Source organism: Pongo pygmaeus, chromosome 19 (assembly GCF_028885625.2).
Source record: "Pongo pygmaeus isolate AG05252 chromosome 19, NHGRI_mPonPyg2-v2.0_pri, whole genome shotgun sequence".
Classification (NCBI taxonomy): domain Eukaryota; kingdom Metazoa; phylum Chordata; class Mammalia; order Primates; family Hominidae; genus Pongo; species Pongo pygmaeus.
This window is the reverse complement of record NC_072392.2, coordinates 63,733,551-63,759,475: the sequence shown is the minus strand read 5'-3', so window position 1 is coordinate 63,759,475 and position 25,925 is coordinate 63,733,551. Positions and strand designations below refer to the sequence as shown.

General features: G+C 38.6%; 3 protein-coding genes across 19 annotated transcripts in view; 2 read left to right on the top strand and 1 right to left on the bottom strand.

Annotated features, from left to right (window-relative positions):
* Window positions 1-5,768, top strand: part of TOM1L1 (target of myb1 like 1 membrane trafficking protein) — a 67,195-nt gene extending 61,427 nt beyond the window's left edge. For 6 of the 10 annotated variants that reach the window (XM_054456396.2, XM_054456397.2, XM_063655852.1 and 3 more), the window contains 2 exons: window positions 4,379-4,440; window positions 5,042-5,768. In XM_054456396.2, the coding sequence (XP_054312371.2) occupies window positions 4,379-4,439 (61 nt within the window). In that variant the 3' untranslated portion in view covers window position 4,440; window positions 5,042-5,768. Of the gene's footprint in view, window positions 1-3,457; window positions 3,581-4,378; window positions 4,441-5,041 lie in introns of those variants that run through there. The other 4 variants (XM_063655850.1, XM_054456401.2, XM_054456400.2 and 1 more) reach the window with 1 other exon arrangement.
* On the bottom strand, window positions 5,013-14,856 carry LOC129016744 (cytochrome c oxidase assembly protein COX11, mitochondrial). The gene is made up of 4 exons (XM_054456404.2): window positions 12,085-14,856; window positions 8,502-8,657; window positions 7,110-7,235; window positions 5,013-6,721 (listed from the first exon to the last, which is right to left on the bottom strand). The coding sequence occupies exons 1-4, from the start codon at window positions 12,448-12,450 to the stop codon at window positions 6,506-6,508; spliced, it is 864 nt and encodes a 287-aa protein (XP_054312379.2). The 5' UTR covers window positions 12,451-14,856; the 3' UTR covers window positions 5,013-6,505.
* Window positions 12,517-25,925, top strand: part of STXBP4 (syntaxin binding protein 4) — a 187,693-nt gene continuing 174,284 nt past the window's right edge. For all 8 annotated transcript variants that reach the window (XR_010124586.1, XR_008494944.2, XM_054456389.2 and 5 more), the window contains exon 1: window positions 12,517-12,619. The gene's annotated coding sequence lies outside the window, so the exon portion shown is untranslated. The remainder of the gene's footprint in view (window positions 12,620-25,925) is intronic.

Genomic DNA, 25,925 nt, shown 5'->3' with positions numbered 1-25,925 from the left:
ACTAGAATAAAGTGGCATGATCATGGCTTACTGCAACCTTGACTTCCCAGGTTGAAGCAGTCCTCCCTACTCAGCCTCATGAGTAGCTGAGACTATTGGGGTGCGCTACCATGCCTAGCTAATTTATTTTTTTGAGACTGAGTGTCACTCTGTCATTAGGCTGGAGTACAGTGGGGGTGATCATGGCTCACTGCAACTTCTGCCTCCCAGGCTCAAGCAATTCTCATGCCTCAGCCTCCTGAGTAGCTGGGGACTACAGGCATGTGCCACCACGCCCGGCTAATTTTTTGTATTTTTAGTAGAGACAGGGTTTTGCCATGTTGCCCAGGGGCTGGTCTCGAACTCTTGGTCTCAAGTTCATCTACCCGCCTCAGCCTCCCAAAGTGCTGGGATTACAGGTGTAAGCCACCGTGCCCAGCCTTTTAATTTTTTCTTTTTTATAGAGAAGGGGGTCTGTGTTGCCCAGGCTAGTTTTGAACTCCTGAGCTCAAGCAATCCTCCTGCCTCAGCCTTCCAAAGTGCTGGGATTATAGGCATGAGCCACTATAACCAACCAAGAATGCAGGCTTTGAGCAATAGTTTTATTACTTGTCACAAATAAAGCACTGGGCATAGTCTCCAAAGCAGGAAAGTGACAGGAGGGTTTTATGGGGTGATAGAGAGGGAAGAGGGTATGTCATTGCATGGAGAGGGGTTGCAGTTGTGCAGATGCAGTGAGTCGTTATTTCAGCACACAGGTCACATGTTACGGTAATGAAGCTATACCATCTCCCAGGGTGAAGATATTAGCATGGTAATGAGGAAAGTACACCGAGATCCATCTGTAAATTGCTGAGGTCTGTCATGAGCTGGTTTAAACCAGCTAGCTGGCTGCATTCCACACAGGGTATGTGGAAAAAAGCAGGTGATTACTCAAGTTGATTGTACTCCTATAGTCCCTGGAGACCCCTCCTATCTGCTTCCAGCCCCACCCAACCCTCTGCATCTCCTTTGGCTGACATGTGTAGACATTTGATATTCTGGTCCCTGGTTTAATCCCTCAATTTAATGGTTGACTTAATTTATGAGCAGATGTTAAGGGACTTAGGAGTCCACTATGTATATTTTCCTAACTCAGGTTTGAGAAATTTCTCTAAGTCATTCTGCCTGATAGAGTAGATATATCACTGATCATATTAGTGGTTTAAGAAACTGGCACTTAACTAGGTATGCTTTCTAGAAACATTTTTTTTTTTTTTATCAGTTTCTCCATCCAAACAGGTAGTGGAAAAGTTCTTGATTATATTCAAATTAGGAGATCGCTGTATGTAGATACGGCAGCGTCACAGATACTGGAGATGGGAGGGACAGTAAAAAGCTGGAGAGGTGAAGCTTTGGAACTCTTTTACCACTGTGATGGGTCTTTCTTTCTGGGGGTCAGAATGTCTCAGTTCTTTTGAAAGTCCCATGAAATTCAGGGACTTCTCTCCAAGGAAAAGCACAGAATCTTGCAGGAAATTACTGGGTTTTTTCACATCACTGGTTGTCCATGAACCCCAGGTTGACAATTTCTGCTCTACCAGGACAAACAGTATGTTTATGAAGATACACACGACTCATTAATTTCAATATTATGTGCCAGGGACTATGACTGGGCTAATTTATAATTTTGAACACGAAACATGCTCCCTTGTCCTCACAGAGGTTAAATGTAGCATGGATACAGAAATTAGACAAATCACCAAATACATGTTTACAATTTGTGTTGTTATGAAAGAATATGGCAACTTGAAAGTTTATAACAGAACTAATTTAAATGGGGATTAGAGAAAGCTTCAGGTAGCATTAAAGCTGAGGCCCACAATTCTTAGTTAAGTGAAAAGTTTGGAAATGAGTATGGTAGGCCTAAGGAACAACCTGTACGAAGACCCAGAGGACAGAGTTCTGGCACATTCAAGGAAATGGAAATGCTAAAACCAAGAGTAAAGAAAGTTAACAGGGAGCTCAGTACCAGATGAGGAAAATGTAATTTGGAAGCAAAAAGGAGTGAGTACAACTGTGAAGAACAGTGCTAGGGGCAGACAAGTAAGATGAGAACTGAAAACTAGATAATGGATTGGAGATCATTGATGATTTTAGTAAAAGCTACTTTGATGGACTGATGGAGACAGAACCCAAATTTCACTGCATTTGAAAAGCACATGAGAGATTAAGTAGAGACAGTAAGTACAGATAACTTCTCAGAACTTAAATATGAAGCAGTGATGAAAACAGGTTTGGGGCCGGGCATGGTGGCTCACGCCTATAATCGCAGCACTTTGGGAGGCCAAGGCAGGCGGATCGCCTGAAGTCAGGAGTTTGAGACCAGCCTGGCCACACATGGCAAAACCCTGTCTCTACTAAAAATACAAAAATTAGCCAGGCGTGGTAGCAGGTGCCTGTAATTCCAACTACTCGGGAGGATGAGGTAGGAGAATCGTTTGAACCCAGGAGGTAGAGGTTGCAGTGAGCTGAGATCCCACTATTGCACTCTAACGTGGGCAACAAGAGTGAAACTCCATCTCAAAAAAAAAAAAAGGGGGGGGCGTTGGTAGCTAGAGGATACTAAGGCATTTACTACAAGTAGAGATGGAATTAAAGGCTGTACTTTGTATAAAATGGGAGCTATGGGAGATGCTGGAGAATCTGTGAATGTTGAAGAATAGGATCTGGCATAGGAGAGGTTGAAGACTCAGGAAGGGAAGAATAACTGAATGGGTCAAGTGCTTCAGAAGCCAGGAATAGACAGAATCACAGAAATAACAGACAATACAAATGAAGATAAACTTGAAGATTTAGTGATGGGAAAATGAGGGAAGTTTCCATATCAAGACATTTAATGTATTAAGAATGCAGTTTCTACCAGAGGTAAGAGGTTTGAGGACAGTGAAGAAGACTGAAATCGTTTTGAGGGAGATGAGACCAAACTTTTTAGGGAAACATTAAAATTGTAGCACCATTCTGGGGCCTTATGAATTTGATGATCATGGTTTCATAGCGCTGTGATTTTTGAGATTTCTCCTCAGCCATGTTTTGCTATACTGTGTATATGAATGTTGTGCTTTCAGGTATATTTTCCAGCTACAGACATATGTAAGATACATATAAAGAATTGAATGGGCCCGGCATGTGGTGGCTTATGCCTCTAATCCCAACATTTTGAGAGGTTGAAGTGGAAGGATCACTTGAACCTGGGAGGTCGAAGCTGCAATAAGCCATGATTGCACCACTGCACTCCAGCCTGGGTGACAGTGAAACCCTGTCTCAAAAAAAAAAAAAAAAAAAAAAAAAGAAAAAAACAAATGAAGGATGTCATTGAAAAAATACAATATAAAAAAAGTACAGAAATGACATTGATGAGCTATAGATGGCTGAGGAGTCTGGACGGTAATCACGTAGTTTAAGCTGGAAGATTAATTTTTTTTTTTTTTTTTTTGAGACGAAAGTCTTGCTCTGTAGCCCAGGCTGGAGTGCAGTGGCACGATCTCAGCTCACTGCAATCTCCGCCTCCTAGGCTCCAGTGATCCTCCGACCTCAGCTTCCTGAGTACCTGGGACTACAGGTGTGTACCACCACACATGGTAAATTTTATATTTTTTGTAGAGATAGTATTTTGCCATGTTGTTCAGACTGGTCTTGAAATCCTGGACTCAAGCGATCCCCCCACCTCAGCCTCCCAGAGTGCTGGGATTATAGGTGTGAGCCACTGCACTTGTCCTAATATTTGAAACCAGAAGAAAATGAGGAGTTTTTTAAGCAAAACATAATCTGTCCAAATTTGAGCCATATTTCTCATTTAAATCACAAGAAAAAATTAATTGGTTCTATAAAATACATACTTTTAAGAGACATAGGAATTGCAACAATAAGGCCAGGTGTGGTGGCTCACACCTGTAATCCCAGCACTTTGGGATGCCGAGGCCGGTGGATCACCTGAGGTCAGGAGTTTGAGACCAGCCTGGCCAACATGGTGAAACCCTGTCTCTACTTAAAATACAAAAAAATTAGCTGAGCATGGTGGTGTGTGCCTGTAATCCCCAGCTACTCTCGAGGCTGAGGCAGGAGAATCACTTGAACCTGGGAGACAGAGGTTGCAGTGAGCCAAGAAAGCACCACTGCACTCCAGCCTGGACAAAAGAATGAGACTCTGTCTCAAAAAAAAAAAAAAAGAAAAAATGAAGTGCAACATTAGAATTTAAATAAACTAGAATACACACTTCAGGGCAGAGACTTATTTTTACTCATATATGCCTGAACTCCAAAACCAGCTCAATTTTTAATTACAGTGCTGGCAGTTAAAAACCAAAATAGCACTTTGAAATTGATACATAACCCTTTTGCTGTGATGGCTTTGTTTCAGAGCTATTTATGAAGAAATTGATGCTCACCAGCATAAAGGAGCTCAAAATGATGGTGACTGAGGTAAAGACTTCAACTTATACAACTTAATTCCATATTCCATATAATTTCAGTATAATTATCACTTTACATATTTAGTATTTTGTAAGGGCCATCTGAGTCTGACACTTTGAAGTATGAGTTCCCCTGAATCATTCAAATTGTGCTGAACCATTGTTCACTAATGAGATTCATTCTTTGTGATTTTCTCGTCTATAAATAATAAGGCTTGGGAATACAGTAGTTTATGGTATAGAAATATTAATGCTAACAAAATAGATGAGCAATAGGAGTAGCACTGAAATCAGGCATTTGTCTTTCATATGCAGTTAATACTTGTTAACCGGTACCAGTAGACCCATTTACTGTTAGTCCTCCAAATAGGTCTGAGTTTTTCCTATTTTCAGCACTACTAATCCCATGTATTTACTATTTAATGGTCACCAATGAACTACTAAAACTTATTTATTCCCCTTATACCCTCCCCTATGGAAGAAGCACATTCTTACCTTTCTTCTACTAGACTGTGACTCTCCAGCCTCCCAGTAAAGACAAGAGAGTTATCAAGGAATGGGGAAAGAGAAGGACAGGATGAATACTGGCCATTTTTTTCTCTTTATTTTAGAAGAAAGTGGATGATCAGCTCACTACCACATCAAAGGTGCCAACTCTCTAAAAGGTAGACTCTGTGCAGCTTTGAAGCCTGGAAGACAATACCTACCAACATGTCAAAGCCATGGTGGCACATTTCTGCTATAATGAAGATTAAATAGAAGAATAACAGTTCCAGGATAACACTGATTCCTGACAACAGCGTGAGATTTCAACAGAACTTGTTTGGAACAAATACTCACATAAAACTTCAGCAGAAGAAAAATTACTTAGTCCTTAGGCCAACCAATTTAACTGCAGTGTCATATGTTTCACAGGCCTTCCTACATTTAGAATTCGTCACACAGCTGTGATAAGAGTAGATTATTTTACTACGAAATAATTCTGAATAGATGAAAGCATAAAATGTGAGAAACTGAATGTATTATTCAGGAAGAATACTGAGTGCCTTCATTTAACTAAAGTTGAATGTAAAAGTCAATTTGCACTTCTTTATAATCCTCTGGTTTAGAATTATAGATTGTTAAAACCTTGATAATTGTCATTTAATTATATTTCAGGTGTCCTGAACAGGTCACTAGACTCTACATTGGGCAACCTTTAAATATGATTCTTTGTAATGCTAAATAGACTTTTTTTCTCTTTTTACTGCAACTTAATATTTCTATTTAGAACACAGAAAATGAAAATATTTAGAATAAGTTGTACATTTGATGACAAATAAATCACTATTAAAATAATTTAATACTTTTTTTTTTTTTAACAAAGGTTTGTTCCCAGAAGAACTTTTGATGTCAGTAAATCTTCACAATCCCACCTGTACATTTTAACATTCATGGACTTGTAATGATGATGCTTTGGCTAACAGCCTAGTAGATGTATTTTATTTCAATTTTATGATACTACAATTTCAAAGTAATTATTCAGAACTCTGAATATAAAACATTAAAGGACAAATCAAATTTGAAATAAGAATTTAAATCTTTGGACAAGCTGTTAGGGCTTAGTGACTCCTCTTCTACTTTGAGCTTTTAAAATACTGACTATTCATAATGAAGGAAAATAGCAACCAACTCTTTTAGACACAATAAACATGGTCAGAAGTTCTAGCCTATGACTTGAAACAAATAACCTTGAGCATACATTTTTGAAAAACATTGTCAGATTCATTGCTGTAAGTATGAAGAGTTAATAATCTGGAAGGGAATTATAGAATTAAGCTGAACCTATGCCTCTGCATATTTAAAAAACAAAGCGGCTTATTTTAATACTATCAAACTCTTCAGTATGGTATTGAATAGTCAGTCATATATTCTAGCTAGGCATGTGGGTTTCTTATGATAAAAGCTGAACTTGTTCTCTCAACTTTAAGTGAAATACATTAGTTGAGAAAAAATAATTATTTAAAATATAAGCCTTCATATTATTGTACAATATTTCTCCTTTGAGAAGATAGGATATACGATTTTCCCAAAAATCACAATTTTGAAGGAAGACTTAGTTGCTGACTTGAATTATATCCTGGAACTGGCAACTTGTGCCCTTCCTTTGCTTCAAAAAAAGTGTAAGAAAGAGTGATAAGATCAACTTTAATCATTCTTGGATCTTCAGCAAATTCAGGATCAATGTAGAAAAACACTGGCATATCTACTTCCTCTTGGGGATTAAGCCTTTGTTCTTCAAAACAGAAGCACTGGAAATTACAGAAAGATTTTAATAACATTTCTATTTTCATATTACATAACAGAAACTATACAGTTCTTTTATCTTAGCATTCCAGTACACTTCGTGATTTTAATAAGCATACTATTAAATACACAGTTCTGTGATAAATTAAGAGCATCTTTTCATCTCAATGAGTTCTGCTTTAAGGATCAGGAACAAATTCTAATCTTAAAAGCAGATATCCATTTGGTTTGGTTCTCAATCTCTGCATAGCAGGTATAGATAGTGAAGAAAAATAGCTTGATGTTTAGAAGAAATTCGTTTTCAGAAATCACAAGATCTACTAAAACACTGTTTCATACTAAACCGTTTCATGTATCTTTATCATATTCTGTAAAGTTTACACTTTGATGTACCTGTATTTTATTGAAATACTGTCCAGCTTCAAATGGAACAATATTGTATGTAGAAATTCCAATTACTGGTTTGTCAGTAGGATTCTTAGCTCTGTAAAATGCCAGTGCAGTCTCTCCTGGCACCACCTGTTTTAAAGAATATATATATTATCAATACTTTGAATCTCACAAAGTTCCTCTTTTCCCTGCTAAATTAGTCTCATTATTTTGCCTATTCATCAGACCATAATACCTAATCTAATGCAGGGTTCAGCAAAATAAATTGTGAATATTACCCATAAACATATCTGAGTTTAAAAACTTACTTGCATATGTCAATGAAGAACCAATGTTCTAATATCCATAATTAGTTATGAATTGTCCTCTTGTATATTTGAGGTCTTCAAGGAATAATCTTCAAATTACATTATTTAAAATGTGTCCAAGCGAATCATATCACAGCCCTAGCCCAACTTTTCTGTCACACTTATACCTGAATGTCATGATTGACTATTTTTTTTAAAAAGATACCAACATTAAACTTACCTTAAAATCAAAATAAAACTGACTGACTAGAACCTTTATTATGCCACAAAGTGTTAATACTTTGTTTGGAGAAAATAAGGAAATAGAAAGGCTTAAAAAAATTTTCCAAAGGATATTCTGTCACTTGTACCAATTCAGCCACTAATACCTTTGTATACTACCATGTAATTGGATAAGATTCCTAATCATAACCTATAAAATCTTTATTAAGAGATTCAGTCATGTTTACTAAACTGGGCAAGCACAAATATTTATAAGGCTTTTCCAATATGGGTTGAAATTAACTCACTCTGGCTAATCCTCAATTAATGAGATTTCAGTTAAAATCTTTCTTACAGTTGGTTAAAATTTTAGGAAAGCATTTAGGTATAGTCTCAGTCTTACTGGAGTATAACATAACTATTTACTACTTATTATTTCAAAGGCCCTCAATTTTTTTTCTTTTAGAAGGACAGGGATACTTTTGATATAAACCAGTAAACTACTCATTGTAACCAATGCTTTTCCACATTTTTCCCATGTCTTCTATGCCTGAGGAAAAGTCAGGAAGCTATATAGCCTGACAGTTACTGCTACTCCCAAATGTTTTCACTCATCTAAACTTAATTTCAAAATACTGACGGGTTCCATTACTATAAATTTTTTTATTCCCATAGACTACTTTTTGATAGTGCCTTACACCTAATGTAACAGAATTTATACTTTAACTTTTAAGTTACATGATACTAAAAGTCAGTTTGGAACAAGGGAAAATGCCATGTTTTATTAGAATCACATTGTTAAAAGTAGTCCTCTGATGGTTTAAGTGATGAAAGAAAGGAATTTACATTAATAAAGTAATCTTTTAATGATTGGTTAGTCACTTACATATATTTCTGTTTGCTGAGGTCTAAAGTTCCACTGGAGACTTGCATGCACATCTGCATTAAAGCTAATTTTAATGATTCGATCTTTAACAGGCACCATGTTTTCAATCTTGTCTGAGGCATGACCTGCAACTGCTGATCCTCCAAGTCCAGTAGTCTAGAAAAAGACACCAAATGTTAAACAATACTTTTAAGTGTTGATGATCTATTTATTTGATAGAAAAGTTTAAAAACAATGTAGTATTTATAATCCATTTGGAGCCAAGTTTACATATGGTAACTGACCATTTCTGTAACTGTGTCAAGAGTCTGACTACTTTTGGGATGTCATGAGCCTGTATTTGTTAAAGTCATTCCTATTTTTCAGCAATTCCTTGGTTACCTGGCATGGTCAAAAATGAGTGGGAAAAGCAGGTTCACTAGATAAGTCAACTATTATCACTGATAGTCGAACTCACAATTTCCAGCTTAGCCATTTATAAAAAACACATTTCCCTTTATTGCTAGTATTTCATTAATAGAAGTAAAATTTACCCATGACCTTGTAATTCCACTGAAAATACTTAATTCAATTTTTCCATATTCCTGTCTGGTCCTTTTCCATATCACAGCTTTTATAATTCAAATAAGATTGTAGCTTCACTTTTATTAACATTCTGCTTTTCTAAGGTATCATAGGTATTTTCCCATGTTGGTTAATGTTTTTGAATCTTTCTCTGTACTTCTCTGTATAGTAGAGCTTTTATATAAATCACTAATCAGAGCACCTAATCCCTATGGCCACAGAAATAATCATAGAGCATCAAGAGTATTTGTGTCTGACACTTCTTTTATTCACGACAGTTATTTCCTTGACATCACTTTAAAAAAAAGCCCTTACCCAGCACTTTAGGAAGCCATGGCGGGCGGATCATGAGGTCAGGAGATGGAGACCATCCTGGCTAACACAGTGAAACCCTGTCTCTACTAAAAATAGAAAAAAATTAGCTGGGCGCGGTGACACGCGCCTGTAGTCCCAGGTCTACGCGGGAGGCTGAGGCAGGAGAATTGCTTGAACCCGGGAGGCGGAGGTTGCAGTGAGCCGAGATCGCACCACTGCACTCCAGCCTGGGCAACAGAGCAAGACTCCATCTCAAAAGAAAAAAAAAAAAGCCCTTACTTCCAAGGTCATCTTTCTTCTGATACTTGAGGTTGCCAGAATTCTGATTTCCGGATAATTTGCCTGTTACTATGCTAGGAAAAAAAAAAACAAAAAAACAAATTTGAGGCTAGGGGAAGACTCCCAGCAAGATACGGTGTTCTAGCATCCTCTGTTTGTTACACAAGTCAACTAACTTCATTCGACTGCCATGCAACATTACTGAATTACATATATCCCTAAAAGATGCATCAGAGGGCAAGCCTTTATCCTTGTTTATCCTTCTGCCTGAGTGCTATGTTTAAGATGTAACTTCTTTTCCTAAAAAATTTAAGTCACTTAAAATACTTTTAAGTGTCCTCCCTCAATAAAGATTCCAATATAGTCTTTGAATATGGGTTCTTCAAATTTCTAAGTTCAATGCCTAGATAAAGTAGACAAAAAGACTAGAAAACACTAAAAAGATGTCCTGGTCTCTATTCTAGTTGTGCCACTAGCTCTAAGAACCTGACAGATTACAAATTACATTTGCCTTCCTGACCTATGATTGCATGTGGGCACATTTCACGCACAATATTATCAGTTATTTCAGTTTGGGGCAGGGTTTCTCAATCTTAGCACTATGGACATTTTGGGCTGAATAATTTTTTGTTGTTTGGGGGTGAGGCAGTGCTTTGTTGGTTATTTAGTAGCATTCTTAGCCTCTACCTATTAGATGCCAGTAGCACCCTATACCCCCACCTCCATGTTGTGACAACCAAAAATGTCTTCACACATCGCTAAATGTTCCCCGAGAGGCAAAAATCACTCTCCTCCAGCCCCTGGCGGTGTGAGAAGGATCTAGATTTGCTGATTTGGATTCAGTTCTGCTTATGATTTAACCAACTGGTAGTTTTAGAATTCATGCTTGGGCTTGGTCTCTGATGAAAAGTAATTCACATTCTATACTCATCCTCAAAATCAACTATTGTACATTCCCACATAAATGCTGGCATTAGAAGACTATGCCAGAAAAGAAAAGTCCTTTTGTCTTCTGCTGCTTCATCATCTAAAAGAAAAGTAAATTGATTTCCACAGGCTGGCATGGTGGCTCACGCCTGTAATCCCAGCACTTTGGGAGGCCAAGGCAGGAGGGTCACTTGAGCCCAGGAGTCGAGACCAGCCTGAGCAACATAGGGAGACCTCGTCTCTACAAATTTAAATAAATAAACGTGAACACACACACACACACACGGAAAGAGTGAACTCCAGCTGAGAATACCAGTCACGGTGTTAAAATAATTCCCAAACTTTCCTGCACGTTGGAATCACCTAAAACATACTTGACAATTACTGATGCATGGTTCCCACTGCGGCCTTGTGATAAAATGGGTAATGTGTGTGGATTTTTAGAAGCTGTCCAGGTAATTCCCAATGTTGCTGTACAATGAATTTTGGGAGCCACTATCTTAAACACTTACTGAATCACTTGTGGCATGATTTTTAAACCGAAATTCCTGTCCCTACCCTAGACTTCCTAACCAGAATCTCTGGGGTAGGGGATCCCTGGAACGTGTATTTAACGTTAAGCTCCATAGGTGATCCTAATGCCCAGCCAAAGCTGCAAATTATTAGCTAAGAACAAAGGAGAAATCTCTAAAATACGTGAAACTTGTCTTTGCCAGTGGTTCTCAAAACTTGGCCTCAAAATCAACTACAGGACTTACTAAAATATAGATTGCTAGTCCCACTCTCCTTCTTCTCCCCGCCCCCCGCCCCCCGCCCCACCCCGTGTTTCTGACTGAGTCCTGGAGTCGGGCCCTAGAATTTGCACTTTTAACAGGTTCCCGGGTGATGCTGATGCTGCCGGTCCTGGGCTCCACACTCCCAGAACCGCTGCAATGTACTTAACAAATTCCAGGTTAAGTACATTACAGTTGTATGTTAACAGGGGTGGGGCGAGAGAGCCTCAAAGGCCTAATTCATGCCTCTTTTGTACAGATGAACTGCTAATCCCAGTTGAAGCACAAAAAACACGAGTAGTCCAATTTCCAGAGTTACCCTTAGCACATAAACCACATGTGGTTTGCAGAGTGAAAGTATGAATAATATACATTTTAAAAGCGTGTGCGCGCAGCGGGGTAAGGCAGACTGCTAGATACCCGATTAGAGGCTGCGGACCTTTTTTTTTTTTCTTTTTTTGGCGAGGTGCAATCAGGGAGTCTCACTCTGCAGCATGGTATAAGCACAATCACTAAGAAGAACTGGGTGCTACTTGCAGTTTTGCCACCAATTTCTTTGGTGACTTTGGGTGTTAAGTGGCTGTTTTTAACCTCTCTCCTCTTAGGTAGATAATATCGGAAACCTCTTCCACCTACGACCCGCAGAGCAAGGGCTTGTCCCGGGATTTGTCCTGCACCCCCACCTCTCGCGTCTGCGCCACCCTGCGGGCAGCGCCCGCCCCTACCTGGCAATACAGCCGATAAAGGGGTACGGCAGCGTAGGACGCCCCAAGCATGCCCACGGCGACAGCGGCCACGTAAGTGAGGGTCGTCTTGTTCCGCCGCCGCCACTCCTCCTTCTGCGCGCGCGTGAAAGGGTTCGAGTTCTTATGCCGCCGCGGCGGCTGCAATGCTGGATGCCGGGCTCCAAGGCTGCAGCGCTTCCATGTCCCAAGCCACCTCAGTCCTCTCCCGGCACCTCCTGTCCCACTGCACTCTGGCCTAAGAAACGGCTCTACCCTCTCTGCAGCCCTGGTTGGAGACCCAGGGTGGATCCAGCGCCAGCCACAGAAAGCTACGCGCCTCCATCCCGGACGCCAGAGTCCTCCCATAACCCCCTGAACTAACCCCCACCGGCCTCTCAGGGACGAGAGGTGAAATCTCGCGAGGCATGCTCCGTCTCGCGAGATCTGGGTTGAGCCTGCCGCTGCCTTGGCTACCAGGCTCCTCAGGTGGCAGCGCTTGCAGTCGGGCTACGGAGGCCGGGTTGCGAGATTACTGGTAAGTTTGCGTTTTGCTTTGTGACTGTTCCACTTCGCTTCTCGCCAGAGCGTCTCTTAACGTTTAGGAAAATGCGTTTCGCCCGTCCGCGTGCAAGCTTGCCATCACTTGGAGTTGTGCCTGTGATCTTTATTTAAACTCCACCAGCCTTTGTCTCCACCTGGCAGCCCCGGCGACGCTCTCCCGTGGTCTTTTCTCCTGGGGTCCCCTGGCCGCTGGCTCCTGTGCTTACTGCCCTGGACTTGGTTCAGGGATCACCTCTCTCAGGAAGCCTTCCTGCGTTAACCGCAGCCTTCATGGACACCCACGACACCTGCATTTTCTCAGCCCGTGGGCAGTCGACTTCCGCTGCTCTGATGCCCCTTACAACTTGCCCGGTGGAAAGCACCACAGCTGGAGCAGGAGGGAGGCTGTCAAGCTGGTTCGTTCGGGAGAGAGTGACCAGGATAGGAGGGCCATTTAAGGAGAGACTAAAAGAAACGAACCCCGTGGGGGGATGTGATAGCTTTCTTCAGTTGTCCCATAGGACGAACTCGAGGAGGGCAGAAAGCGTAGCGGATTTTACTGTGTTAAAAGGAAGCATCTTTCTAGAAACTATAAAATAGCAGTTAAGAGCTCAGGTTCTGAGGTTAGGCGGTTCTGGATTTTTACCCGGGTCCTCACCATGGCACTGTGCCCTTAGGTCAGTTACTTGTCCTTTCTAAGACCTGATGTCTTTACTTGTAAAATGGAAATCAGAACAGTAAATGAGAATATTCGTATAACGTGACTTTCATGATGACTGAGGCATAGTAAGAATTTAGTTAAAAGTTAGGCTGTATTTCTGCTTGCTACGTGGCCATTTCTAATGGCCAGAGCAGGTATAATTATCCCCACTATGTGGATGAGGAACTTGGAGGCCTGAGACATTTTAACTAGTCATTCGACATTTTATTTATTTATTGCCCTCTCAACTGTGGGCCTGACACCAATCGACTTGCTGGCGCTATAGCACGGAACAAGTCGGGAGATCACTTTTGTGATGGAGTGTCCTTTCTACTGAGGGACTCAGAAAATAATCAAGTAACAGTTACCGAAATGAGGGAATTTCAGATAACAATCAGTGCAGTGAAGACAATGGAATAACATAATATGATTGACAGTCATGAGAAGGGGTAGTAAAGTAAGGACCTTTTGAAGAGGTGACATTTGAGTTTAGACCTGAACGATGGTAAGGAGCTACCTGCTCAATAACAATTCCAGGCCAAGCAAAGGCCCAAGGGAAGGAAAGAGATAGAATGATTGAAGAACAGAAAGAAGGCCACTGTGTTCCCAACATAGCAGAGTGGAAGGTGGTAGGAAATGGGGTCAGAACAGGTAACAAAGGCCTGGTAATACCAGCCTTTTAAGCCATGTCCAAGGGTTTGGATTTTATTCTAAAAGTAATAGGAAGCTATTGGAATGTTTGACGCATACAAGTGATGTGATCTGACTCACATTTTTGAAAAGATATTGATTACTTTGTGGAGAATGGATTAAAGGTAGGGGGAGGAATGGAAGTAGAACAATTAGGAAGCAATTGCAGTAATCCACATGAGTGATGATGGTCACCTTGAGTGAATAATTGATTAACTTGTGGTCACAGGGCCAGAAAATTGCAGAACCAATAAAATCTGACTTCTTTCTATACTCCGGCATTTCAGGTCTCCATGATTCTACAAATTTATTCATATTGTGTAATGACAATGTTTGAAAATCTTTTTCATCTGCATGCACCTTGGTTCTTGTACCAGATTCTCAGCTCTTCTAGGATGAGATTTCTCATAGTTTAATTTTCTTACAGCATAGACCGAAATCCTTGACACCAACAGTACATTTCCGCTCACCATTCTTTTTCTCCAGGCACCCCTTCTTTGTAGCTCCAGGTAGCAGTATAAATATATGTCAGTAATACAGTCTTTATCTTGGACTCCAGTATTTTATTTTTTGTATAATAATTGCAAAATGAAACTCTTATATACAGTGATATTGATAGCAATGAAGTGGTGTTGGTCTTTGTAGCTTTCTACTTTAATAAAAGAAAATATGCATCGTATCTGATCTTAGTATGATAATGTGAAATGACAGTTCAGGTTTATGAAATACTTCTGAATGACAACTAAAATATTTTGGTTTTTTACTTATATTTTGAATGAAATGTGTAGAACATAATTTAGTTCAATGTCCAATTAACAAACATATTAAACAATTTAAAATATTTCTGCAACATAATAGTACTCAAATTTCTTGTATACCCTTCACCAAGATTAGAGAATGATAAAGATTCTTCAGTCTTTATCTGCATACTTACTTGTTTATTTCCTATTACAAGGACACTTTCTCCTTCCAAACCACAGAACAGGCATCAAAATCAGTAAGTTAATATTTATCCAGTATTACTATATGTAGTCAGCTTGGACTACCAATAGCAAAATACCACAGACTGGTTGCTTAAACAACAGAAATACTTGTTTCTCAAAGTTCTGAAGGCTGGAAAGTCAAAGATCAATGTATCAACTGATTCACTTCCTGGTGAGGGGTCTCCCTGGCTTGTGACATCTACCATCTTGCTGTGACCTTACATAGATTGGAGTAAATGAGCTCTTATGTCTCTTATAAGGACACCAATCCCATGAGATCAGGTTCCCACCCTTATGACCTCATTCAACCATAGTTAACTTCCTAATCCAAATACAGCTACATTGGGGGGTTAGGGCTTGAACATATGGATTTTGGGGGATATATATTAAATTCTTTACATCATGTTATTCATGGACTCTACATAAATTACCCCATTTGTCCCAATCATTTCCATTTTAGATCTAGGATTTAATCCAGGATTACTCGTTGATTTTAGTTGTCATGCCTCTTCAGTCTTCTTCAATCTGGAATAGTTGCCAGTCTTTTCTTGTCTTTTTTTTCTTTCTTTTTTTTTTTTTTTTTTGGAGAGACAAGATCTTGTTGAGTTGTTCAGGCTGGTTTCAAACTCCTGGCCTTAGGTGATCTTGGTCTCCCAAAGTGCTGGGATTACAGGCGTGAGCCACCGCACCCAGCCTTATCTTTCATGACTGAGACATTTTTGAGGAATACAGGCTGGTTACGTGATTAAATGTGCCTCAATATAGGTTTGTCTGATGTTTCCTCATGTTTGTGACCCCTTGACAGGAATATCTTAGAGGAAATGCTGTGCTTCAATCAGTGAGTCCTCTTAGGCATCACATGATCTCAATTTATTCCATGGCTTCATGATGTTAACTTCTGTTTCTGTAAGTTTGGGTCTGCCAGGTTTCTCTGTTACAAGGTGAATTAGCAAATATGTCACATTCATAAATTAATAGGCATTGTGTGTTTTGTGGGGAGAATCTTTGTGTTTTGTAGGGAGAAGCTTTGAGACTGTAAATATTCTGTTTCTCATCGTATTTTCTCCTGCCAGATTTCTCCATTGATACTTCTTGTTTGAATCTGTTATCACTGTGATGGATGCCAAATGACAATTTTCTGATGTTATCAGTCCTTCTAGATTTATTAGTTGGCATTTTGCTGTAAGGTAGAGTTTTCCTTGCTATACCATATATTTCTTGTTTATTTGTTTACATTGGTATAGACTCATGAATTCAAATTTTAATCAATTTATTACTATTATTTTTTAATTCTGATTTCAAATTTTCTTAGACTTAGCCAATAGAAGCCCCTTTATGACATGTTTCCGTCTTTCTTTCATCACTTCCTTATTTTCTGGCACAACAATGTGCCATGGTTATCTTGTATTTTCCTGACCTGCCTTGGAATCAGCCTTTTCTGTCAGGAATTTTGGTTTCTTTAGTGGAAAGTGGTATTTAGAAACAAATCTGAGCACTAGAAGTGTTCATTACTAGCCTTTCTCAGCAGAGAGACCCTAGAGAATTTGTATGTATAAACAAGTGTGCATATGTGTGTTCAACAGCAGGAAATCTGGCTACCTTTATCTTCAGTGTATGTACTTACTTGCTCAATTCCCCCCATATGTAAGCAAATTACTGTGGCTGAAAGCTTGGCCCTAGAAAAGTGAATTCATCTCTGCCTGGTATGTCAGCCCAAAGCTGAGTATTAAATATGCTGCCCACTGGACACCATCCAAAAACTCAGCAAGACAAAAGTGACGAGGAAGAAGGAAAGAGAAAAGTGTATTTAGGAAGTTCAGCTCCAGACATTTTAGAAAGGGTAGGAGGAAGGAGGAAAGGCCAGTTAGGAAGTTTGGTTCTAGACACATAGGCCCTTTCACTTACCCTTTTCCCAAGCTCAGCGCATGGATAGGGGAAGCAGGCTTAGAATGATGAGTTAACTTGTCCAAGCCTAATCGGTTGGGTAGTGGCAGAGCTGGAGTTTAAGCCCGGATTTTTTCTGACTCCTTACAACTTGCTATTTTTACTGCATCTTGTAGAAAGCAGCTTTGCAACGGATGACAACAAAACAACAACAAAAACACTGAAGCCTTTCTTTTCTATGTTAGGAAATATTTCTTTACTTTTGTCTCAGGTAAAAATCATCATTAACGTGGTTAGATGCCTATTTGTAAGATGGCATATTTGAAGTTATTTCTAAGCTAGAACAAACAGCTTAGACAGAGTTGAGCATAGTAGGATTGGGGTGAGAGACCGAGGTTATAACCTGGATACAAGGAGTTCTTATGATGATGAAAGGTCTGTCAATATGCATAGATACAATAACAATACAACATTGGGAGATGCTGAAATGAATATTTTTTTCTCTAAAGCTTTAAATGAATGCATAAGCCTGGGCTGCAATTTTTATGAGTCTGAGTGTGCTTGTAATAATACATAAATTGTTATGATAACTAATGCCAAATAATGGATTATACCATGAATGGAATGAGAGCTCCTCAGGGCAGGGCTAATCCAACCCTGTTTTGTAGGTAGAGGTGTTAATTACACATTTTAAATATCAAGAGCTGGACTGACATGTCAGATTTGACACCTTTAATTTGCAACATTATTTTTCAGCAATAAACAGTTAAACCTTGTAAACGCTTTCTGGTTAGCGATAATCATGTCCAATTTTATATATTAGGTAAAGTAAGTTATATAAGTTATTTTTCATGTAAGCCATTTTGATATTCACATAATGTTTTCTTATCTGATTATTGATTTTTAGGCTTTCTATGGATTATAAAGATGTATTATTTTAAATTTTGGTATTTTTAATCCATAACATAAGTTAAGGAAATTGGGACTTCAGTCTTAATATGGTGTTCGTCACTGAACTGTATTTTCTAGTGGTTTTCCTGATAAAGCTCCTGAATCCATTTAACAATGTGAAATACCTAACAATAATTCTGACAATACTCACAACTGTTTATTTGGTAGCTATTTATCACAATACTTGTATCTAAAAGAATAAGAGTAATGTATTTGAATAAATAGTAAGTACAAATATATGGTGTTTGCTTAAGAAAAGGCAGGGTAATCATTGTTTTCCAATTAGTGCACAATAATGCCCTGAAGTCCTCTCAGTCAGTTTTGATACCCTAGTTTCTTATATTCTGGCAGCGGCCTCTGTGCCATCTTTTTGAGGAGCTACTCCGTTTAAAAGCTCTTGATTAAGTTTATATGATTGACAGATAATGTGAAAGGAAAACAGAAATCTTTTATCAATAGAAGGCATTTATTAATTCAAGTAATGTTTATCAAGATCAGGGCCAGCTTCATGAAAATATGACCTGTGCAGTCACACAAGGCCCTGCTCTTAAAAGGGCCTCTCACTTATGATGTAGGACACGCAAGCCCCCAAATTGGGGCTTAGCCCAGGAGGGTTCTTGGCTTGGCCCAGAAAAGAATTCCAGGGCAAGCTGGTGGTGTTAAACAGCAACTTTTATTGAAGTGGCATTGTACAGTAAGCAGCAGAGAGACTGCTTCTTGCAGAATGGGGCTACCCCCATAGGCACTGTGACCAGAATAGCAGCTTAGAGGCAGTTTTGCACTCATAGTTATACCCACTTTTAATTATATGCAAACTAAGGGACAGTTTATGCAGAAATTTCTAGGATGAGTGTGGTAACTTCCAGTTCATAGGGTCATTGCCATGGAAAGGGGTGGTAAGATCTGTGTGTTGCCATGGCGATAGTAAACTGATGTGGCGCACTGTTGGCCATGTCTTCTGGAAAGCTGCTTCTATCCAGGAACTTTTTAGCTGATCCTCAGTTTGGTTCCAAGTCCTGATTCCTACCCCACTTAGATAAGCCCTGTGTTTGTTTAATGCTCCACTGTCAGCATCTTGAAATTATTTTTTGTTTTTGAGACGGAGTCTCACTCTGTCACCCAGGCTGGAGTGCAATGGCGTGATCCTGGCTCACTGCAACCTCTGCCTCCCAGGTTCACGTGATCTTCCTGCCTCAGCCTCCTGAGTAGTAGCTGGGATTACAGGCCCATACCACCATGCCCTGCTAAAAATTCTTAATAATTATTTAACATGGGGCCTTGCATTTTCATTTTGTATTGGGCCCTGCAATTTATGCAGCCAGTCCTGGCCAAGATGTAAATAGATATAAATATAGATAGAGATGCAGATACAGATATAGGCACAATATTATATCTCAAATGCACTAACAGACAGTCTCACATGATTCAGGCCAAAGCACAGTCTAATTGCATGATTTAATTATGTGATTAAAGGCAAAGGCAGAAAACTAGGGAAAGTACAAAAATGGAGAGCCTTTAGAGCCTTTACTTTTAACCTTTAGAAGGTTAAAGGTAAGAGATAAAGGAAAAGGCAAATTCAGGTCTTCTGAGAATAGTCAGGTTAAGTGAAATATGATCAAAACTCCAAACTTGCTGCCATAGCCCATAAGACCCTAGGAAATCCAGACCCTGCCTACTTCTCTAACCTTATCTCCTACCATTCTCTCCCTGTTCACCACACTCCAGTTGCACTTCTTTCTTTTCTGTAAACACCTCAAGTTCGTTTTACTGCCCTGAGACCTCTTCTCTGCCTGGAATGCTTTGTCCCTCAGCTTTTTTCACAGATGACTTATTATTTGGATCTTAGCTGGGACACCCTCCCCAGTCTAAATTAGCCCTTCTCTCCTTCGTCACATTTGCTATCACCTTTCAATATCTGAAATCTAGTTCATTTAATTGTATCTTTTTTTATTGTTTTTCTCCCACCACTAGAATGTAAATACCAAAAGAGCAATGATCTTGACTTGTTCACCATAATGTCACATGCCCTTAGTGTTGTACCTGCACATAATTGTACTGAGTTAAATATTTGGTGGATGAATGCATGAATGAAAGCAAACAGAAGGCAGTCAGGTAGCCTAAGGAAACTTCTGAGAGCAGTGAGCTGTTGTGCTGATGAAGACTCCTTTCAAGAAGACTAAGACTTTCTTTGAAGTAGTTTTCTGATGTTTCCCACTGAGTTGGGCTGTGTGTTACAGGCAGATGCTTATGCATCCTGAAATAGGACCAATTGTCCCATAGAACTGATATTAATCGTTTCTTTGAATAAACACAGAAATTGATTCTCCCATTGTTAAAACTTGAGAAAGTTAAATTTGTCTTATCTGAGTTACTTTCTCAGGAAACCAACCATCAGGCCTCCCAGATACTATCAAGAAACTGAAACTTACCAGATCATTGCATCTGGACAATATGATACCAGACCCCTCAGCCATCATGACTGCCTTACCCAGGGGTACCCAGTCCTTAGGCTGCAGACTAGTAGCCGTCCGTGGCCTGTTAGGAACCCGCAGACGGCAGGAGGTGAGTGGAGGGCAAGTGGGCATTACCACCTGAGCTCCACCTCCTGTCAGATCAGTGGCAGCATTAGATTCTCCCAGGGGTGAGAACCCTATTGTGAATTAGGCATGTGAGTGGTCCAGGTCACATGCTCCTTATGAGAATCCAATGCCTGATGATCTAAGGTGGAACAGTTTCATCTTGAAACCATCCCCCACACCCCCATGCCTGGAAAAATTGTCTTCCACAAAACTGGTCCCTGGTACCAAAAAGGTTGTGAACCGCTGGCCTAACCAATCACTTGCTACCTGTTGACCAACTCCTCTTCCTTACCCCTCCCTAATTCCTGTTTTCCCACACATACTTACATTTTTTCCCTGCCGTATAAGCCCCTAATTTTAGCTGGTCAGGGAGAGGGATACAAATTTCCCGTCTCGTTGGCTGCGGCACCCAGTTAAAGCCTTCTTCCCTGTCAATACTCCTTCTTTCAGTGATTGGTTTTCTGTGTAGCGAGCAACAGGACCTAAACCGAACCCCTGGCATTTTGGTAACACCCCCAAGAGAAATGAGCAGCATTTCTGAACTCGTTAGATTCTTGAAAGAAAAAAAAACATGCACTAGCAAACAGAATATTGCCTTTGGGTACAGAATGAAAGATAATAAAATACCGTTGGCCATCAGTATCCGCAGGTTCCACATACACAGATTCAACCAATCACAGATTGAAAATAAACATTAGGCCTACAACGGCTGTGTCTTTACTGAACATGTACACACTTTTTCTTGTCATCATGCCCTAAATAATATAGCATAACATATTTACATTGTGTTTGGTATTATAAGTAATCTAGGGATGATTTAAAATATAGGAGAGGATATGCATAGGTTATGTGCAAATACTACACCATTTTATGTCAGGGACTTGAATATCTTCTAATTTTGGTATCTGCAGTGTCCTGGAACAAGTTCCCTGAAAATACTGAGGGATGACTATAACTCTTTGATCTTTTATATATTGGTTTCCTGAAACTTTTATGTCATTTAAAAATGATCAATTAAGTTTAGCCCAGGGAAAATAGTCATTCCTGATTTTGCCAATTTTCTTAAACAACCTTAGGATTATATAAATAGCTTATGTTATCATGAAGAATCTCTGCTGTGATAAGGTATAAAACAAGTTACCAGTTTCTAAATGCTGTCATTTTTGTGTCTCCTCAAGTATAATACATCTAACTTTATAGGAAGAAATATTTACATTTTTAATATTAGCTTTAGTGAATAAATAAATAGTCGGCATTTCTAACTTGTCAGTCCACAGAAACCAGACAGATTATTTGCTGAGCAGCCAACATCATTGTGCCCTCTTCCTCTTTTGAAATGACCTTAATGTGAAATGTCACTACACTAGTACACTTTTCCCTCCACTCTAATCCCTCCCAAATGACCAACTGCAGCCTACCCCATCCCATTCATGGGTCATACTGATCTTAGAGGTGGATGTATATTTTAAAAAGAAAATCTTTCCCTCAAAAAACATTGGGAGACTTGTAGTTTATTAAGCCTGCCATAAAATTTTTGATTTGTAGAGCCAAGAAAGAACCTTTAAAGATCATTTTATGAATGATTTTGACATCGTACATATGAAGACTAGGGAGCAGAGTAAGTGGCTGCTCAAAGTCATATGTCTAGTGGGCATCTACCCTCTGGACTGGTACTCTTCCCAATGCAATAAAAAAAAAACATGAAATATATGTACTATGTAATATGTACTATGAGCTTCTTTGCTATGAGTCATCTTTCTTTTTAAATTACAGCAGAAAATAAGTGTACTTATTTATACTGCCTGTCAATTTGCTTACAAAGGAGTTGTCATAAGAAGTTATTTGAAGGATGTAGCTGATTTTCTTTGTGAAACACCAGATCTGTGTTATTTTCTCTTTTAAATTGCAACATTTGTTGATACCTTAGCAAATGAAGATGAAAAGAGAAAATGACATAAAGGTAAAATGACATTAAAGGAGACATAATTAGAAAGAGCTGATTTTAAATATTAGATGCCAAGAAGGTACACTCAAACATGGTAACTTTTTTGATATTTTTCCTTCTTTATCCAAATAATATATCAAAGTATATATCCTTGTTGTAAGCCATTCAAAAAATAAAGAATAAAGAAGGAAATAAAAATAACAGTAAATAAAAATAGTAGTTCCAATTGTCAGTTATTGTTTACATTTTGTTGTATATTTTTAATAAATGCAATTTTAAAAGATGAAATTATTCTACACATTGTGTTTTTACCTTGCTGTTGTTTTTTACCTAGACCATTTTTGATGATTACATAGTATTGTTTTACATGATTATACTGTAAATTATTTAACCAATTATCAATTTTTACATATTTTTGAGGTTTCTGATATTTTATAATTACTAACTATTCTGTAATGATACTTATGAACTAACAGATACTTCTGTGTGTTTGCTGAATCACTCCTTGCCAACCACAAAGTATTAAAATGAACTAGTATCCTGCCTTTGGTAGACAAACCCTGGATTTAGATTTTCCCCCATTACTGATATCCCATTTCCCCAGGTGCCCCTCAAAATGTTTTTGTTCTCTCACTTTTTCTAACCTTCTTTTTCTTTATTGTTCATAATTGTTTATTAAATGTGCTGAATTTTCACTTTTAAGGGATATTTTACAAACCATACCTACCTAGCATTTTTAGATACTTCTGACCCCAGCCACATCTTCCTTTTTGAACATAAAATCAAGGAGTGCCCTATGTGTCCTTATTGCTCTATCAGGAATCTGGTTACTTTATATAGTGTGTGAACCCAAGAAAGCAATTAAATCTCTCCTTTATGCCCCTGGAAAAGCTAACAGTGCTCTCTGCTAAGAAAAAGCCTCCTTTAGCCCCTTTCTTTTCTTTTGTTCCCTCACTAACAATATAAGCATAAGCCCTCATACTCAATATGAACTGAAATTCTCCAATCAGTCTACAGCCATACCACCCTGAACATGCCAGATCTTGTCTGAAATCCCCATTTTATCAAGATAATTTAGTGTATCTTTAGAGACCTCTAGATGGCCAATAGCTTCCGACAAAGCACTTTTCTTATGAGCTTTTTAACATTATTATGAAGAGACTATTTGGACTTAGTATTAAAGCAACAAATCTTGCCTTCACTGGTATCATACTGTCCTTCCCTTTCCTTCTGGTGATCACTTCACTTTAGACAAACAACTAAAAAGACATTAGAGCTCTTGACCTCACAGCTCATTAAATACTTCAAAGTAAATATAAAAGTACTTTGGCAAGGAAGGATGGGAATTAGGCTTTTGCTTACAAAGCCTTTATAGGTCTATTCTAGATGTATTATTTTAGACTTTGCAATGACAGCTTAATAAATCATCTAGTTATTTGTTTGTGACAGGTGTCTATGTGTGTGTGTTGTTAAGTAAAATGCACTTGTATGTAAACCAATATATTACAGTTACATAATTTTTAACAAAAATATAACACGTATGAATTGTGCCTGGTTTTTTCTTCCACTGCTTTATTAGTAACATTTTTAAATGAAGACATATAATCATATAAGCAAGCAGAATTTGGGGTGGGAGGGAAATTATTTTCTAGAAGATGATACACTTAAAGCTTTCCCAAAATATTTTTTGTTATTTACAAAATAGTGGATTTTTAAAAGGCATTAAATTAACAATAAAAATAATAATACTTAGGAATTAACTAAATAAGAAATGTGCAACTGTTACCAGTGCAGGGTCTTGACTACAAGTCGTCCAGGTTCTTGGCATTTTGAACAAAGATTTGGACAAAATGCACAAACAAAGCAAGGAAAGAATGAAACAATGAAAGCATAGATTTACTGAAATGAAAGTACTCTCCACAGAGTGGGAGCAGACTGCAGCAAGTGGCTCAAGAGTGCTGGTTACAGAATTTTCTGGGGTTTAAATTTCCTCTAGAGGTTTTCCATTGTTTACTTGGTTACACCCTATGTAAATGAAGGAGTGGCCTGCAACCAATCAGAAGTACTTTCCATTTTTCATCTGCCATGCAGTGTAAAGGGAGTAGCCTCTGATCCTTTTGTGGAGAGGTAGGGTTTTCCTTTTGATTCAGTTCTAGGAAGTCAGCGCCAATCGGCCTTAGCCTCCCTGCCTCCAGACCCCATTCTTCTACCTCACAAGGTCACTGTGAAGGCAACTTTAAAACACCGTAGAAACAGGCTTGTCCCACCTGTGGCCCATAGGCTGCATGTGGCCCAGGACAACTTTAAATGTGTTCCAACACAATTTCGTAAACTTTCTTAAAACATGAGATTTTTTTGCGTTTTTTGTTGTTGTTGTTGTTGTTGATGATTTGTTTTTAAGCTCATTAGCCAACATTAGTGTTAGTGTATTTTGTGTGTGGCCTAAGACAATTCTTCCTCCAGTGTGACCTGGGGAAGCCAAAAGATTGGCCACCCCTGCTATAGAAGGTCACAAAAGAAGATTTGAACAAATAGGAAGTGATAAATTCTTGGATAGGAAGACTCAAAATAACATCATAGATAACAATACTTCTTCAATTAATTTGTAAATTTAGTGTGATTCCCTTACAAATAGCATTGTTTTATTTTTTAAACAAGATAAGAATACTTTGAATGTAATATGTAAAAATAAACAACCAAAAACAACCAGGGAAACTTGGTTAACAAAAGAACAAATGAGAGGTGATCGGCCTTACTAGATATGATAGTGCCTCTGTAATTAAAATAGAATGGCATTGGTGTACGAATAAACAGCCTAACCAAAGGGCCAGAATAAAAATTACAGAAGTAGACCCAAACACTTAAGAGATTTTGTATATGATGAAAGTTGTATCTCAAAATAGTGGGGAAAAGATTTAATAAATGTAGTTGAGACAATGGAGTGGTCTTCTTGGGAAAAATATGAGTTGGATCTGTGCTTTATATTATGATGGATTCCAAATGGATCAAATATTTAAAAATGAAACCATAAGAGTACTGGAAGAAAATAGGAGAGAATTCTTTATAACTTTGGAGTGGGCAAGGAGTTTCTAATTTGACCTAAAACCTGGAAATCATAAAAGATTCATAAAGTTAGCCACAAACTTTTGCATAACAAAAAGCCCATAACCCAGAAGAAAAGGGGGGAAAATATATTTGCAATTCTTAATGCTGATAGATAATTTCTGTAATATTTAAGAACTCCTAGAAACTGAACAGAGAAAGACCTAACAATAAATAGAAGAATTGGCAAAAGATGTAAAAAAAAAAACACAGTTCACATAAAAGGAGATACTGAATGGTTCTTAAAGCATAAAAAACTCTTCAGCCTCACTCCAACTACCTTGAGATACCATTTTCATCAATAAGACTGGCAAAAATCGAAACGTTATTTAGTATACCATAGTGGAGAAAATTTAGAGTAACAGGCACTATTGTTGGTGAGATAGTAAATTAGTACAACCCTGACTGAGGGACATTTGGCAATTTGTATCAATTTCATTATGGCATTTTTGTAATTTCATTAAATT